Source organism: Python bivittatus, unplaced genomic scaffold (genome assembly GCF_059951505.1).
Source record: "Python bivittatus isolate LINGU-HERP-01145 unplaced genomic scaffold, Pbiv_v1 ctg000560_np1212, whole genome shotgun sequence".
NCBI lineage: Eukaryota > Metazoa > Chordata > Lepidosauria > Squamata > Pythonidae > Python > Python bivittatus.
The window spans coordinates 9,104,950-9,120,073 of NW_028277083.1; the positions used below are offsets into that span (position 1 = coordinate 9,104,950).

Consider the following 15,124-nt stretch of genomic DNA (forward strand, 5'->3'; position numbering starts at 1 on the left):
GCGCCCGAGCCCGGGAAGCGGCCCAACTGGGAAAGTGCTGGGCGGGCAGGAGGGGAGAAAGAGCCACCCGCGGCGGAGGGCCCGGCCCAGAGCGCGCGGCGGGCCCCCCCGCGCCCCCCCGCCCCGTCCTACCCATGGCGCGGGTCTGCCGGGCCGGGGGGGCTCTTCTTTCTCCTCACCATGGAGCCGAGGCGAGCCGAGCTCCCGGAGGGGGTGCATTCATATTCCTAGATGCAGCAGCCCAGCAGCAGTTTCTCCTCCTCGCTCGCTCGCTCGCTCGCTCGCTCTCGGTGCGAGGAGGGTGTGCGCCTGTGTGTGCCTCTGGGTGTGTGTGCGTGTGGGAGCGCGTCTCCCTCTTGCTCTCCAGGACCGGGACTGCGAAGACTTCCAACTCCCCCCCGCTTTAAAGAGGAAGCCCCTTCCCGACACGCGCCCTTTCCGACAACGCGCGGCTCGTTCCGCAAGGGAGGCGCCGGCCGGGGGTCGAAGGCAGGGACAAAAGTAAGGGGGGGCGCTTTGGGGGTGGGTCTGGGGGCGCAAAACGGCGCACGCCCACCGGGGAGGGCGACCCGCGGCGGGCCCCCGCGCCAGAACTGCGGCTGCCCCCCTTTTACTGAACTTCCTCTTAAGGCTGGAAGGATGCTTTATTTCTTGGGGGGTAAAAAAGGGGGGGACAGCCAAGTTAGGGCGGGTTGGAGGAGTTCAGAACTTTATTATTATTATTATTTTGTAGGGGAGGTGGATATAACACACCTCCCCCCTTCAGTTTGGGGAATGAATGGCCCTCGTGGCATCTTTCCAAATCAGGGGCCGCGGGCTTGCCAGGTAGAACTTTTTAAGCAAAGGGGCCCTCCAGACTTGATAGTGACACCTTTTTTCCCCTGACAATCACATCACTGGGCTGATTTTCTTTTTTTTAACCTTATCTTCTAGGCTGGAAGCCTGCAAAATGCTATTAACCCCTTCAAGCCCCCCCTTTTAAAAATACATGTAGAGGAAAACATTGGAAAAGATGCAAAGCAAAAAAACATCTTTCCACACCTATCCCAGCTCATAGAAATGTCAGAAGAGACAGCTGTTTGGAAATAAAGTCTGAAGAAATAAGCATTCTTCAGGGTATATTGAGAATTAAGTGGCCCTTATTTAGGGCCAAACACCCAGACGACCACTTTTTCAGACTAGAAATCACAATTCAGCTCCCATCAGCAAAAATCACTAGCCTAATAATAATAATGGTACCAACAACAATAGTAGAAAGGTGTTTCAGGCAAAAGATTCAGCACCCTTCAAAGAATATAATCTTTTAAGAAGATAGTGCATATACATTTATTTCATAAGCTCCACTGTGAGAAGAACCTGAATACAGAGTATTCTTATTTTATACCCATTTTCAGAACATGATACCAAGATGGAAGCTCCGTGCCTTCACTGGAACTTAATGCCAGGAAGCATTAGAAGCCAAAGCCCTTAAGAGCACATTCTGGGTCTGCTTTTTATTCATTTGGGGACACGCTCGCTCAGCCTGTGATGGGTTCAAAGACGGCCAAATGAAAACGACACGGCGTTACGACCCACGGTCTGCAGAATGGGCTGCCCGAAACAGGTCCAAGAGCCATAACCAGACGTGATCTCAAATAATCCCATGCGTTATCAGGCTATTAAAAGATCCGCGATCCACACTTGGGGGACGGTTAAGTAAAGGCACTTCCCAAATGGGGAAGTGGCACTGTCAGCAGGCTGGAGCTGCTGGCCCGTTTTACCATGCCCCGCTGCATCACAATAATGATGATGATGATGATGATGATGATGATAATAACAACAGGGTTTTACCCGACCATTCCCCCTTCACACGGCTGCCAGAGTTCCACCCCTTCCCGCATCCTCCCCAACCATCCTTCCCAGCGCCCCGCTCCCGGAGACATCGCCTCGGTCAATATTTACTCCCCCACCGCTCTATTCCCTCCCCTCCGATGACACCTTCCCGGGCTCGCCCTCCTCGTCCGAACGCCCCTCCTCCGCTTCCGCGGCGCCAGCTGGCCCGCCGTTCCGCCGCGCCTCCCCGCTCTCTCCGAGGGAGCGCAGCCGGGGCTCCCGGGGCCCCCCTCGCGGGACTCCAGGGCTGCAAAGGCGAGCTGCCGCAGGAGCCCGTGCCGCTGGCCGACGGGCGCTGCACGCCCTCGGTGGGGCTGCAGCCCGACGTCGCTTTGCAGACCGGGCTGGGCGGGCGGGCGGGCGGGGACGCACCCTCCCCAGCACCCAGGCCGCCCGGGCCCCGCTCCTACCTGATGCATGGGAATCCCCCGGCAGCGGCGGGGCAGCAGATCCCGGCGGCGCGCAGGCCGTTCCGCGCCCCGGCGGCTTCTCGGCCCCGCAGCTCCTCCGCAGGCGGGCGCCTTCCGACGCGGCCCCCTCCTCGGCCCGCGAGCTCGCCGCCTCCTTCCGCTTCCTCGCCGCTGCCACGCGCCGTGAAGAGGTCGAGGATCCCGGCGCGCGAGCCCAGGAGGCCCAGCGGAGAGCTCGGCAAGCCACGCCTCCGAGGGGGAGGGGGAAGAAAGAAAGAAAGACGGCAAGGGAAAAAAAAAAGGAACCCCAAACAAATTTTTTCATTGGTCGGCGGCGGAGGGGGGAGGCGGAGCGCGAGGCCGCGGAGGCAAAGGTGACCAATCGGAGCGCCGCGCGCGGCAGATGACACGGGACGCCCAGGGCGCGAGGAGAGGCAGGAGGAGGGAAGGGAGGGGAGAGCGAAGAAGGTTGGAGGGCAGGAGAGCGGGGCCGGAAGTGGCTGAGACGGACGCGACTGGCTCCGAGGAAGGCATGGGCGGGGATTCAGAAAGGGGAGGGGACCAGGGCACTTTCTGAAGCGGTAATTGGCTGGTTCCTGTTGGATGGGCAGGGCAGGGGACCATTGCCGAAAGAGGTGGAGCAATTTAAAAGGCTGCAGCCCTATTTTTCCCGCGAATACGCCTTGTTGATCTGCGGTGCGCATCGTTTCGCGATTAAAACAAACTCATAGGATAGGGACTTTATTCCATGAAAGCTATTGTTTTTCCTTTTACTTTGTGTAAATGTGTTTTTTATAAATTTTAACTATGTATTTATTTATTGTTTTAAACTGTTGCAAGCCGCTCAGAGTCCCCCATTGGGGGGAGATGGGCGGGGATAAGTTTGATAAATAAATAAATAGATAAATAAATAGATAAATAAATAAATAAATATAACGACGCCTTCAATGAGGCGACAGGCTTTTTGTTGTCCTTGGAAGAGGAAAAATCGCATATAAGTCAGGGTCGTGCAGTGGTTAAAAAGTGGGATCAGGAGGGGGGAAAGTGGGCTCCGGGTTCAAATAGCACCCAGCCGTGAAAATGCACGGGGCGCCCTCTTTCTCCGGCCGCTCTACCTCCCAAGGTAGTTGGGAAGATGAAATTGGGAGTGACTTTCACGGAGACCGTCTTGAGAAATGGAAAAGTAATGCAAAGCCAGGAATGCAAATGGCAGACAACGGACCTGACCTTCTGACGTGCTCACGCACGTTAGATTAAGTTTATGTGGTCATTCATGTGACTTTTCAGCCTACGAAATAGGACGCCATCCGAAGACGGATTCGCTTACAGGGCTAATTGATGCCTTGTACTGAATCCAAGGATATACCAAAGAAGGGAGGGGAGAGGAGCGTTAAAAACAGCATTAATTAGCTGCCATGGATAAAATCGAACCGCATTTAAAGAGACTTTTTTTCAACCCTTCCTACAGATGCCAGAGGTGGATAAAGGGGGCTTTAATCGTTTATTTGTAAGTAAAGTACTGGCGCTGCCGTCGCACTCTCTCGCTTCTCCACGGAAAAGGCGGGGAGGGACATTTTTGCACAGAAAGGCAGAATCTTCTTTCACGAACCCGTCGGCTTGTTTGAGAAGAAACCAACAGCAACACGTGGGGTGTGTTCCAGCGCCTCTTTGGGCAGAAAGTCCAAAATGGGAGGGGAAAAAAACGATTCGCACTTGCAGACCGAAGAGCGCCTTCCCCACCGCTTTTGAAGAGGCGACGCGCGAAAGCGTTCGGGCATTTCCGTCCAGCGTCCCCTTCGGGAAACCGCGGCTCGCTTCGCTCCCCCTTCGGGTATTTCCGTGGCAGGGCGCTCGCCGTTGCCAAGGGCAACACGAAGCCGCCCCTGGAGTCTGCGGAGCGGCCCACCAGGCCTCGGTCCTGTTCGGGCCGCGCAGGGGGCAGGTAAGGCGGCGAAGTCGGGCTTGGGGGGACTCGCCTCGCTGCTTTCGGGGCATCTTTCGAGCGGGAGCGAAAAGGAGAACCTTTGGCCCAGCTAGCACTCCGGTGGAGATTCCGGGGGCTCTCTATGCTTGCCTGGCCCTCTCCTGAAGGAAAGCGTGGGTTTTCTGGAGGCGTGGATGGGAGGCCACCAGGTGATCCCTGGGCTGGCAAGTCGGGAAAATTTCCCAGACGAAGGCAAAGGCGACCCCGACGGCCGTGTTATTGCCATGCAACCTGCGTGGACGTGTCTGTGGAGTCGCTAGGAGTCGAGTTGGGCTGAACTGTCATACAGGAGGTCCCCAGCGAGGGGTCAGCAGGCGGAAGCACCTAGCTAATCTTAGCTAATCCCCCCCCCCACCTAATCCACATCATCCCTGCTGGCCCTTCATAAGGCTTTAAAGACACGGTTGTGTCACTGGGCTGAGGGATCCAGACGTGTGGCAGAGCCTGTGCAATGTTTGCGTTGATTTGATTCCTGGTGGCTTGGTTTGTTTTTTTTTAACCTCCGCTGCCGGTTATGTTTATTATTGTGACGTGTGGTTTATGTTATTTTTAAATGCTGTTAGCTGGCCACCATCATTAATTTGAAATAATTAAATGCTAAGTGGGTTCAGATTGACTTAGTATTTGGACAGGACACTACAAGAAAATTTCAGGGCTATAGGCTAGACTGGGGAATTGACACAAAAGAGACTTTAGGTTTTTTTTTTAAAAGATATAATAGGCAGTGTCTGCTTCTCCTCCTCCTCCTCGCATTCCAAATGCAAATATCTGCAATATTTAATTTATTTGATTTGATACGGCCACCCACTCCAAAAGATTTTGGGCAGCTATGAATGGGAACAGCAGTCTTACAATGGACCATGATTTCTATGATCTGCCTGCTTGGAGTCTTCATTCCTCCCACATTCCAGTTGGAGCAAGAATGCTCTTAACCTGTGTGTAGATGGTAGAAAGCAAGAAATTGCCCTCCTGTGCATTTGCCCTTCTGCTTCTGGAGGGAGAGCAGGGAAAGAAAAGGTATAACATTAAATTAAGAGTTAAATAATGATTGGGGTGGAATTAATTCCTTCCACTTGCAAAGAACATTTATTTTTGATGTATTCAGTTTATGTTTGAACATGTAAATCGCCTTTCAGTCTCATATTTGGGTCTCAGTCTTCAGCTGGTTATACTATAAATACTTTTTTTGTCTCATAGGTATCTGACCATGGCTGTGTACATTGATCATCGAATAGAAGCTCTTGAGTCCCGTGGACCCCACTCCCACATAGCTTGGCACCATCTCCAGCCACTTTTGGCTGTTGCATCCATTAATGCAAACTCTGGTGGTAGTGTGGACATTTTTCTAGAACAGGCAAGTGTTCTAAAACGAATTTTTGTCTTGGGCTAGTCAAGTCCTAGGCCTTGTTTCACATCTGCTTAATTAATATAAATGTGTTGAAGGCCCTTGAGATCAATTATTGTTCTATTATTGCTACTGAAGTTTGCATGTGAAACATTAAAAAAAAAAGCACAAACTCCGTGTTCACAGACCTACAACCCCCCCGCCCCCAAAAAAGGCATAGGAACAGGAAAGTGAACAAATCCAGGCACCAAATCTTCATAAGCTAGATAAAAGACTAGGATTTCAAGTGACCAAGCATGGCCACTTGAGTGAAAAAGGACAAAAATGATTGCGGGTCTTAGCAATTACTCAATAAAGTTTGCTTTGAGATACCAGCCAGATGTATTAAGATTACATTAGATGTAATGCTAGTCATCTGTCTTTTCTTCATATTCTGTGGCATAGCCAAAGAAAGAAAGAGTATCTGGCTTTATTATTTTTATCTATCTATCTATCTATCTATCTATCTATCTATCTATCTATCTATCACATTTGTCACTGCCCATCTCACTGGAAGCGACTCTGGGCGTCATGGCTGCCTAACTCTAAGTTTGTAGGCATTTATGCAGCATCTTTCCACTGCCTCTTTTAAAAATCTAGCATAGGACAGAACTACTCTTGATCCCATGCTTCATTTTAAAAATGTCATCCCCCTTGTCCATTTTCCATTGAACTTTAAGCACAAGACAATGGGAATGAAGTCTCTTCCTTTTTCATTGAGGGCAGAGGGGAAAATTTGCAAAAGCTGTCACCTAGCTTTACTGATGCCGCCTGCAAAAAAGAAAAAAAAAGGGAAAGGGAAAACATTCTCTTTCCACCAATAACATAGTTCTTCTTGATTCATGTTAGGTTTTTGTAAAAGACATTAATGAGGGACAGCTGACATATTCTGCTGTAGCTCCAGGTTAGAGTAAAATTGCCTTTCCTTTCTGTTCTTAGGGAAGGAAGAAACACATTTATTTCTCTGCAAGTTGGTCTTATGGAGATAGGGCTGGGAACAGCTTCCTTCAAACCTTGAGTGAGATGGGCAGTGACTAAATTTGAAGTATAAATAAATAAAACCTGGAGGAGGAACACTGATTTGTTCTGTTATACATTTGTTTGTTCTCCTGGCAGTGCCTGTATTCCTAAAAGTATTCTCCAGCTTCACAGTTCACCAGAACAGAAAAAAAGAAATGTCCCCTGCATTGTACATAAACTTAGATGTATTTGGGTGTGTGTGTGTGTGGAGATTTATTGAAGGTTTAGCCAAAAAAATATATATATATAAAATGATGCTGTTCTCTCCTTGCTTTTTTCCCCCCAGGGAGAATATGTGTCTGATGCACACTTGGAAAGAAACTTTCGGGCCACGTGTCTCAGTTGGCATCCTTCCAAACTGATCGTGGCAGTGGGTTGTGAGATGGGAGATGTGGTGGTGGTAAATAAACAAGACAAGGAACATCATGCTGTGCCCTCCAACCATAATGCTGATATTTCAGTCCTAAATTGGAGTACTAATGGTACACGTCTTGTTTCTGGAGATAAAGTAAGTAGCAAAATCAAAATAGTTTGTGAATAGCACTTCAATGCATATTCTATACATCAGGGTTCCTCAACCTTGGCAACTTTAAGACGGGTGGACTTCAACTCCCGGAATTCTGAAGGCTGGCTGGGGAATTCTGGGAGTTGAAGTCCACCTCTCTTAAAGTTGCCAAGGTTGAGGAACCCTGCTATACATTGTCTGTTTAATACAGACCGTGGGAATTTCCCTTGTAGATGTGAATTTTTCATTTACTTGTAAAGGGGAGAAAAAGGCAAGTGTATTTTTCCAAAGCTTTTTATTCTGTTTTGCCAACATTCAAAAGACAAAACAAAATGGTTGCCAGCTGAAAGTTAAACCATGTGACTTGGGTGATCCATTACTGGGATCATCTATGTTTTAAAAATTCAGAAACATCCATTGTCTGGTGCTGTTCTGCTTTTTAAACTCTTTTTTCCTGCACTTCACAAACTACTGTTTGCTCTTCATTTCTGTATGTATTTGAAATTTTCAGATAGGTGGGGAGTGTGGTAATTTTAACAGTGAACATTGCTCAGGCAAAACTAAATTGTGGTGTTGCTTTTACCCTACAACTCTAATGTTTTCTGAAAATGAAGCTTTGCTCTGCTTTCTTCTCTGCAGTTGCACTCTTGTTCAGTTACTTGACAATAAGCTCAACTGGGATTTGATTCCAGGTGACCCTGGGCATCATGGCACTACATTAAGAATTGGCTTATACATATGGTAGGATCTGGTCTTTCAGGAGATGTAGCTTAAGCTCCAGGCTTTCTTAGATATTGGAGGAAAAATGCCACTTCCAAGTCATATTGTATTTATCAGCCAGATACCTTTCTGCTGGTGAGCTGGAAAGAACTTGAATGATTTCACCATCTATATTCCAAAGGACTGAATTGACCCTAGGTAAGGATAGGAAATAGGAAAACGCTCTTCAGATGAACAGAGCAATTTTGCTTGACTGCTTCTAAAAGATGAAGATGCTTAGATGAAACGTAATTATGAAGCGTGAGATTTTTATTGTAGCTGAGCAGTTTGATGTTTTAGTAGCTTATTCATGATTTACAGCATAGTAGCTACTGTTTGCAGTCTGACCATGAACCTGCCAGACAGGAAGATCATGATGTGCATGTTGATGCCAAGGACAGCAGTGCATTGAGCCAGGATTTGACACCACTGCAAATGTAACCCTTTCCGTGCTCCTTCTAGAACACTGAACACTTATATTTCCTTCAGGGCAAATTATGGCATACATGAGATTCCCTTGGCATATTGGACAAGAGAAAATCATAAGCTGTTTTCTTTTAAAAAGACCATGAGAATATTTGGTTAGCATGCTTAGGTCTGGCCAATTATTGAGAACTTGCTTCTTCATATAAAGTTACCAATAAAGATATAAGCTCATCTCAAGACAAACGAGGACTGCACATTGCAGAACAAATGGTCACTAAGAAAATATTAATAGACTAATCTCTCTTTTGTAGCTTGGTGTTCTTGTATTGTGGCGGATGGATCAGCGGGGTAGAGTTCAAGGTCCCCCTTTGTTAAAACATGAGTATGGGAAACATCTTAATTTCGGCATTTTCCGCCCACCTCCTCCTGGGGAGTAAGTATGATACTTTGACCAGAATGTCTCTCCTTTGATACTAAGTTCCACTGGAGTAAAAGCTTGAAACTTCTTTGGTGTTTAGGCAGTAATATCTGTGATGAATCAAATGCCACTTTCTTCCCTCTGTTTCATGTTTTCTTTTAATCGTTCCTTAGCATTATCTATTTTGATAGCGTCATCCTCAGGTTGAAAACTTTCATTTTTTTAACCTTTTATTTTTTCATCCTTTTCCTCCCTGCCTTCCTAAACCTGTCTAAAAATGCATGGTGTTACTTTCAGCACAGTGTGAGTTTTAAATCAGATGGATGCCTGCTGTTCCTTTCGTGCTACGCCTTAAGTGCCCATCCCAAAAAAACTTTAATACTGGACAACATGTGTGCAATCATTTGGAAGCTGCTCTGGGCTGGGGTGAGAAATCTTTTGCGGTTAAGAAGAAGAGGTGGTTCTTTCTTATAATAGGAAGCTTTCATCTTGAGATCCAAAGGTGCCAAAACTCAAATGTCTTGTTCTTGCCTGCAGAGATTTGGTCCAGCTCGCCAAAGCTGCGGTGAGTGGTGATGAAAAAGCCCTGGATATGTTTAACTGGAGAAAATCTGGAATGGGGATGCCTCTCAAAATGGGACCCCAGGAAGGCCTGTCCTTCTTCGTTAGCGTGATAGATGGTAAGAACAAAGCAGCTTTGGTAGTTCTGTTTGAAAGAAGAAGATGACAGTATGGTTCTGCTTTTGAGGCTCAGAAGCACACAACTTTAAAAAATGAGAATGTATTGGGTGAGATGAGTCTTAACTCCCTGTGAAATTCTTATGGTGGCTAATTTGGAAGCTCACAGCTCCACCTGTTGGTAAACAATAGATGCATGGATTTAAATTTGGCAAGTCCTGGTAGCTTTTGAGATCTAAACCAGGCATTAGGAGAGCTCTTTCCTCTTGAGTCTTGGGACAAGTGGGGAGGGAGGGAGGGAGGGAGGGAGAGAGAGAGAGAGAGAGAGAGAGAGCTCTTTGAATCCGCTACATATAACTCTGTCATTTGTTCAGACTATTAATACTGAGAGTGAATAATGCCACTTTCTGTAGTGTCTTGCGGGCCTCTGTGGATTCCTTTTTGCCTATGCATTCTTGGCTCCCTTTTATTTTTCAGTCGCTCAGTCAGTTTTTGTCCTTTCATATTAACACAGTTCTTACTGTGCACGTTTGCGGGAAAGGCTCTGGCTACAAGGCAATTAAGAATCCAAAACAGACTTGTCTGTAGGTATTACAGAAGATCTTGAAAGAGTGGGTGGTCTTGCATAAGTGAACTCAGCACTTTGTAGTCCTGGCTGCCTGAGTGAAATGAAAATGGCTAAGGACCTTTCTCAAGATGGGTCATGAAAATTGTCTCCTAGCCACTTGGAATTTTGAAACTAAACATGACAAATCCTGACATCTTTATCAATACTAGCTTTCCTGTCATTGGCAGGAGCTCTAGGTTTACGGGACTCTTGAGTTAAAGCTCAACAAACAGGTTTTGTTGGTCTCTGCATCGTTTTTTTAGGCAGATTGGAATGTGCCTGTGTGTCCTACCAGCAACTGTTTGGTCTCCAAATTATCTGACTCAAATGAAATTCTAATCTGATTTCAGCCTCAGCTGAGCATGGAAAAGAAAAAGATTAACTTTCTTGAACTATGATTTATTCGTCTAGTTGTTTAACAGTGCAGCTTATAGGATAGAGTTATGGAAATTTCTCTTTATTTAAAAACGTTGCTATATTAACAGAATGAAAAAAGCATTGATGTATAGATGCTAGTATTTTCTCTTTACTCTGTGGTATCCTAATGAATAATCTGTTTTTCCATTGTAGTTTTCTCAACCACCGAACTAGTGGATGGCAGCAGTTTAATACTTTTTTTTTTTTTTTTTTTACTGTGATAGTTTGACTGTTTTTAGTATATTTTTACAAGAACCCTTGTGGAATATGCAGTGTTTGTCTGTGTCAGCCCTTCAAGGTAGGCCAGGTCAAGAAACAAATTCCACAGGGATTCTAGGAATACTACTTCATTGTTGTAGGGTATTGTAACCAAAACCTGGAAGCCTGTAAAGTACTTTACAGTGTGAGGGCATCCATATTGGTTTTGTGATCCATTACAACTTCCTGTTAATATGTTAGTGCTTCCAAAACGTTTCTTTCCAACATCCTGAAAAATGCACGTGTTGATTTCCCTCAATTTGAGATTATTCTTTTACTGTCAAATTCTGAATGTGGGATGGTGTGAGATTAATTAGATGGCCGAGTGAATTACACAATTGTTTCCATGGCAGGAACTGTGCATTATGTGAGTGAAAGAGGAAAGACAAGCCAAGCATTGACTACAGAGAGTTCTGTCCAAAAAATGTTGTTCATGGAAAAAGATGTCTTAGTAGTAATAACAGAGACTCTCCTCTTATCCCTTCACAAAATTTCTCCGGAGGGAGAAGCAGAAGAACTTCTGAAGGTAAAGAAACAAGCTTTGTGATACGTTACTTATGAATAAGTTAATTCTTGTGGTTCTAGCAAGTCTACAAGATGTGCCAAGGAGCCTTGAGGTCTACTTATTATACACGCCTGAAATTGAATAATCAAGATAATTTATGAGCTAATACACTGAACCGCCTTTTGAAACTTATTTGCTCCAAAATACAAGTCACTTTCATTCCAGTGCACATACTTTGCTTTGACCATGATCTTTGAAAGAGGATTAAACTCCATAGCTTTGCGTGCTGAATGTTCCAGGTTCCAATCCTCAGTAAAAAGGTAACAGGACTGAAGAAAACATAGGCCTGAGGTTTCTGTTGATGGACAAACATAGGATATGGCAGCTTTGTGTATTTTTTAATATTACCCAACAAGGATCACAGCCTGGATGAGAGCCACAGGCATGACCTGGCTTGCTCTATTTTGTTTCTATTTTTGTACATCCCTCTTGACAGCTTCATCCTGAGGCAAAAGGGGATTCTCCTACTTAACCTGGAAGCCTTTTGTGTCCTTCTGAGCCCCTCGGAAGTTTACGAGCCAGGCTATAATCAGTCTTAGATCTTTGGCTGTAATAAATCCCTTTGTCTTGGTGGTGCCACCAGGCTCTTGGTCTGTTCTCGTAAAAGCAATGAACGTTAAGCAAAACCACATTTGCGCCTGAAAGGATATTAACTATTTGGGAAATAGGAGCATGATTTGCAAGAGTAAATGCTACTCCTTCTACCTTCAACCCAGTGCTATCTCTTGGCTTTCAGTGCAGTCATCTCATTGGTTGACTTTTGTTGCCAGGTGAAGTTGAGTGGAAAGATGGGTCATCCTACTGATATCATTTTGATTGATCATAGCCTCCTTATCACTGCCACGAGCGAACCCGTTCTTAGGTAAGAAAATGGTTTGGCCTTTTGAGATGCTGCCTGGTTCACCTATAGCATTAAATTATATGTGATGCAGCATTAGATTGAAGAGCAAAGAGGTGCCTGTAACAAGCCCTGGGACCTTACGTGCCGCTGCTTTCTTAAACAACCTGGTAAAATGCAGCTAAATTGGCTTGTTCATCAAATCAAATCCAACCTTTATGACGGTCAAAGACCAGCATAAGGCTTGTTTAATAGTTAACCAGAATTTCTTTTAAACCATGGCTTCTGCCTGACATATAATAAATAAAAAGTCAGAAATCTGTTAATAAAACTGAATTGAATGCATTAATTGAATTCAATTTATACATCCTTGTGGTGATATAGAAGTGAGGTAGGGGAGGTATAAGGCTATGACTTCACATAGGATGCCCACAGTGCATAGCTGTATTATTTTTCAGATAAATATTATTACAACTTTGGTGGAAAAACAGGAAAAGAAACCAGTACCCAGATCTTACCTGCTTGGTGTCTGTAGCTTGATCATAAACCATTTGCTCCTTTCCAGAGAGCTAGCATGTAAATAGCTGCTATAGAAAAGTGTAACCTGGGAATTGATTGCTTAAATCTCCCCCGTGATCCAAACTTGCTGGATCTGGCTTTGGGAAAATTACTGTCCTATTGACTTCAAAGCCACAGATCTGTTGGGAGGACTGTTGAGAGAATAGACAGAACTTTATACAAGAAATGCCTGTTTAAATTAAAGGACTGTAATCGCTCCCATCCTGCATCACCTGTCAAGCAGTAGGCCAGCCTAGAGCTTCTGGATGGATACTGTTTAGCCATTAATATGACTATTTCTAGAGTAGCCTTAAGTGAGTTGAAGAGATTCTCATGGTTTCAGAGATTGGTACAAGAAAAGGAGATGGTAAATTGCTAAGGCAAGGGAGAAAAACAAATGTGGGCAGGATCAGACTTTGCAATAATGTCTGTTGACTTTCATGTTGAGCCATACCTCTTATCAACTGTCTTATACTGTCTCTGTAGGTTCTGGGACTTGGAGCGTGGTGAGAATTATGTCCTTTCTCTGGATGAACAGCTAGGGTTTGAAATCGGAGAATGTGTCCACTGTGTGTCCTATTGCAATGCCAAAGGTACAGAAGATCAGATTGCTTTGACCTTTAGCATCTTGATTACCCATCTTTTAAAATCCCACTGGTTTCACTATTCCACAGAGAGGAGTCCACTAACATTTATAAGGGGACAAATTAAAGACAAAATATACACAGCACAGACAGCATTTATACGTAGAGAGATATGCTGCTGAAGAATAATGTTTAAAGAAACAAATAAGCTAGTACCATATGAATTAGAAGAATGCATATTTCTTAATGCGTAGATTATATCTCTCCCTTTTACTCTGGGCTTAGATGACAAGGTTGAAATGAGATACCGCTTACTTTAAATTGATCCTTTGCCTTACATTGGTGTAAGTAGAATAATTATTCTTGTAAGCAACATTTATAAGGAACAATGGTTTCATTGTCGCCTAAAATTTGCTTCTCCCCTGTGCTTCACCTCCTTCTTTTATTCATACCAAAGTTTGATGGAATGCTGGATTTGGGCAGAAAGAGTGAGAACACTGCTGATGACAGTCTTGACCTGATCTAATATGGTACATTTGGCAGGTCTTCTAGCCGCTGGCACCAATAAAGGGCGAATAGCTATGTGGAGAAAAGTGCCACTCTCCAGCCAAACCACTGGGTCGCTGGAAGGCAAGGACAGATGGAAACTTCAGACACCTACAGAGCTTGAAGGGGATATCATTCAAATCGAGGTAAAGTCACGGATAGAGTTTTTCCTTCTCTTTGGCTTACTTGGATGCAACCCCAAGTGCCAAAGAAGGTGCATTCCCACATCAGGGATTCTCAGAGGAAGCATTTTGGCACATGTTTGCACGCTAGAGATAAGAAGGCCTTGGGAGAGATTGTGAGTAGACATGTATAAAATTGGTCTAGTGAGCAAGCAGGCTAATGTAGGCTACAGTATTGTGGAGACTGAACTTGCTTCTCTTACCTGTTTTTCCACAAGCCTCAGATCTTTGCTTATCTTCTGTCTCTGAATCTAGAAGTAGGCTCATCCTAGAAGGCTGCTTAATCATTTTCCATTCTTGCATTACATCTGACTTGTGGGCCCTTCATTGGCTTCCAAGTACAATAGTTTCTGGGTGCAATTTAAAGTGCTTGTTAACCCATAAAGTCCTTGACCTCTTGGCGTCTCCCCACTAGAGTCAGCCTGACCACTTCGGTCATGCTGGGAGAAGCAGCTGGTTGCCCCCCTTTTTGGAGGGACTGGATGGAGGAAGCCCAGATGCACTGGGGGTTTTTTTTTGTGATGGGGCCCACCTTCTGGAATGGCCTCCTGTCGGAGGTCATTTCTACCCAACATGATCCACCTTTCAGAAAAAAATGAAAATGGAACTTTTCCAGAGGGCTTTTGGGATATGATGACAGTGTTACATTCTTCTTTTAAATGTATTTTCTTAATTTTGGGTATTATGTTGTTATTGTGAGCTACCAAGAATCTGTTGTGATTGTGGGGGGATATTAATCTGATTCAATAAAGAAATAAAATAAGTTCTTGTAAATCATGTAGACGACGTAAAAGAAATTAGAGACTCATTGAAAATGTGAAGGAATAGATCATGCCTTGTTGGAAACTCTGTTTATTAGGATGTAGTGTTAATCTTTGGCAGATGAAAGGTAGAATCACGTTTGCTATTTAAATTCAGCATACACTTAAACTAGCAGACATAACAACTGTTGTTCTTTCCTTGCTCTCTTGATCAATTCTGGTGGGCAAATCATAAGAAATGATGTAGGCTGTGCAATCTTCTTACATAAATACCCATAATAGGATGTATATGATTCTGGCAGCTTGGGTGTGCTGTTTCTGGACAGATTTTTGGCCCTGCCAGCTGTAGCTT

General features: G+C 45.0%; 2 protein-coding genes across 4 annotated transcripts in view; one reads left to right on the forward strand and one right to left on the reverse strand.

Annotated features, from left to right (window-relative positions):
• Window positions 1-2,543, reverse strand: part of CRAMP1 (cramped chromatin regulator 1) — a 39,769-nt gene extending 37,226 nt beyond the window's left edge. Inside the window, exon 1 of one of the 3 annotated variants that reach the window (XM_088148152.1) lies at window positions 2,283-2,543. Coding sequence is in view for 2 of the 3 variants with exons in the window: in XM_088148150.1 (XP_088004276.1) it covers window positions 133-182 (50 nt within the window). In the remaining variant the exon portion in view is untranslated. Of the gene's footprint in view, window positions 1-132; window positions 1,885-2,282 lie in introns of those variants that run through there. The other 2 variants (XM_088148151.1, XM_088148150.1) reach the window with 2 other exon arrangements.
• Window positions 2,544-3,792: 1,249 nt separating this feature from the next.
• The window catches only part of IFT140 (intraflagellar transport 140), a 72,332-nt gene continuing 61,000 nt past the window's right edge, over window positions 3,793-15,124 (forward strand). Inside the window, exons 1-9 of the mRNA XM_088148153.1 lie at window positions 3,793-4,224; window positions 5,464-5,624; window positions 6,961-7,178; window positions 8,672-8,793; window positions 9,316-9,458; window positions 11,092-11,264; window positions 12,074-12,165; window positions 13,186-13,292; window positions 13,827-13,975. Of these exons, the coding sequence (XP_088004279.1) occupies window positions 5,474-5,624; window positions 6,961-7,178; window positions 8,672-8,793; window positions 9,316-9,458; window positions 11,092-11,264; window positions 12,074-12,165; window positions 13,186-13,292; window positions 13,827-13,975 (1,155 nt within the window). The 5' untranslated portion in view covers window positions 3,793-4,224; window positions 5,464-5,473. The remainder of the gene's footprint in view (window positions 4,225-5,463; window positions 5,625-6,960; window positions 7,179-8,671; window positions 8,794-9,315; window positions 9,459-11,091; window positions 11,265-12,073; window positions 12,166-13,185; window positions 13,293-13,826; window positions 13,976-15,124) is intronic.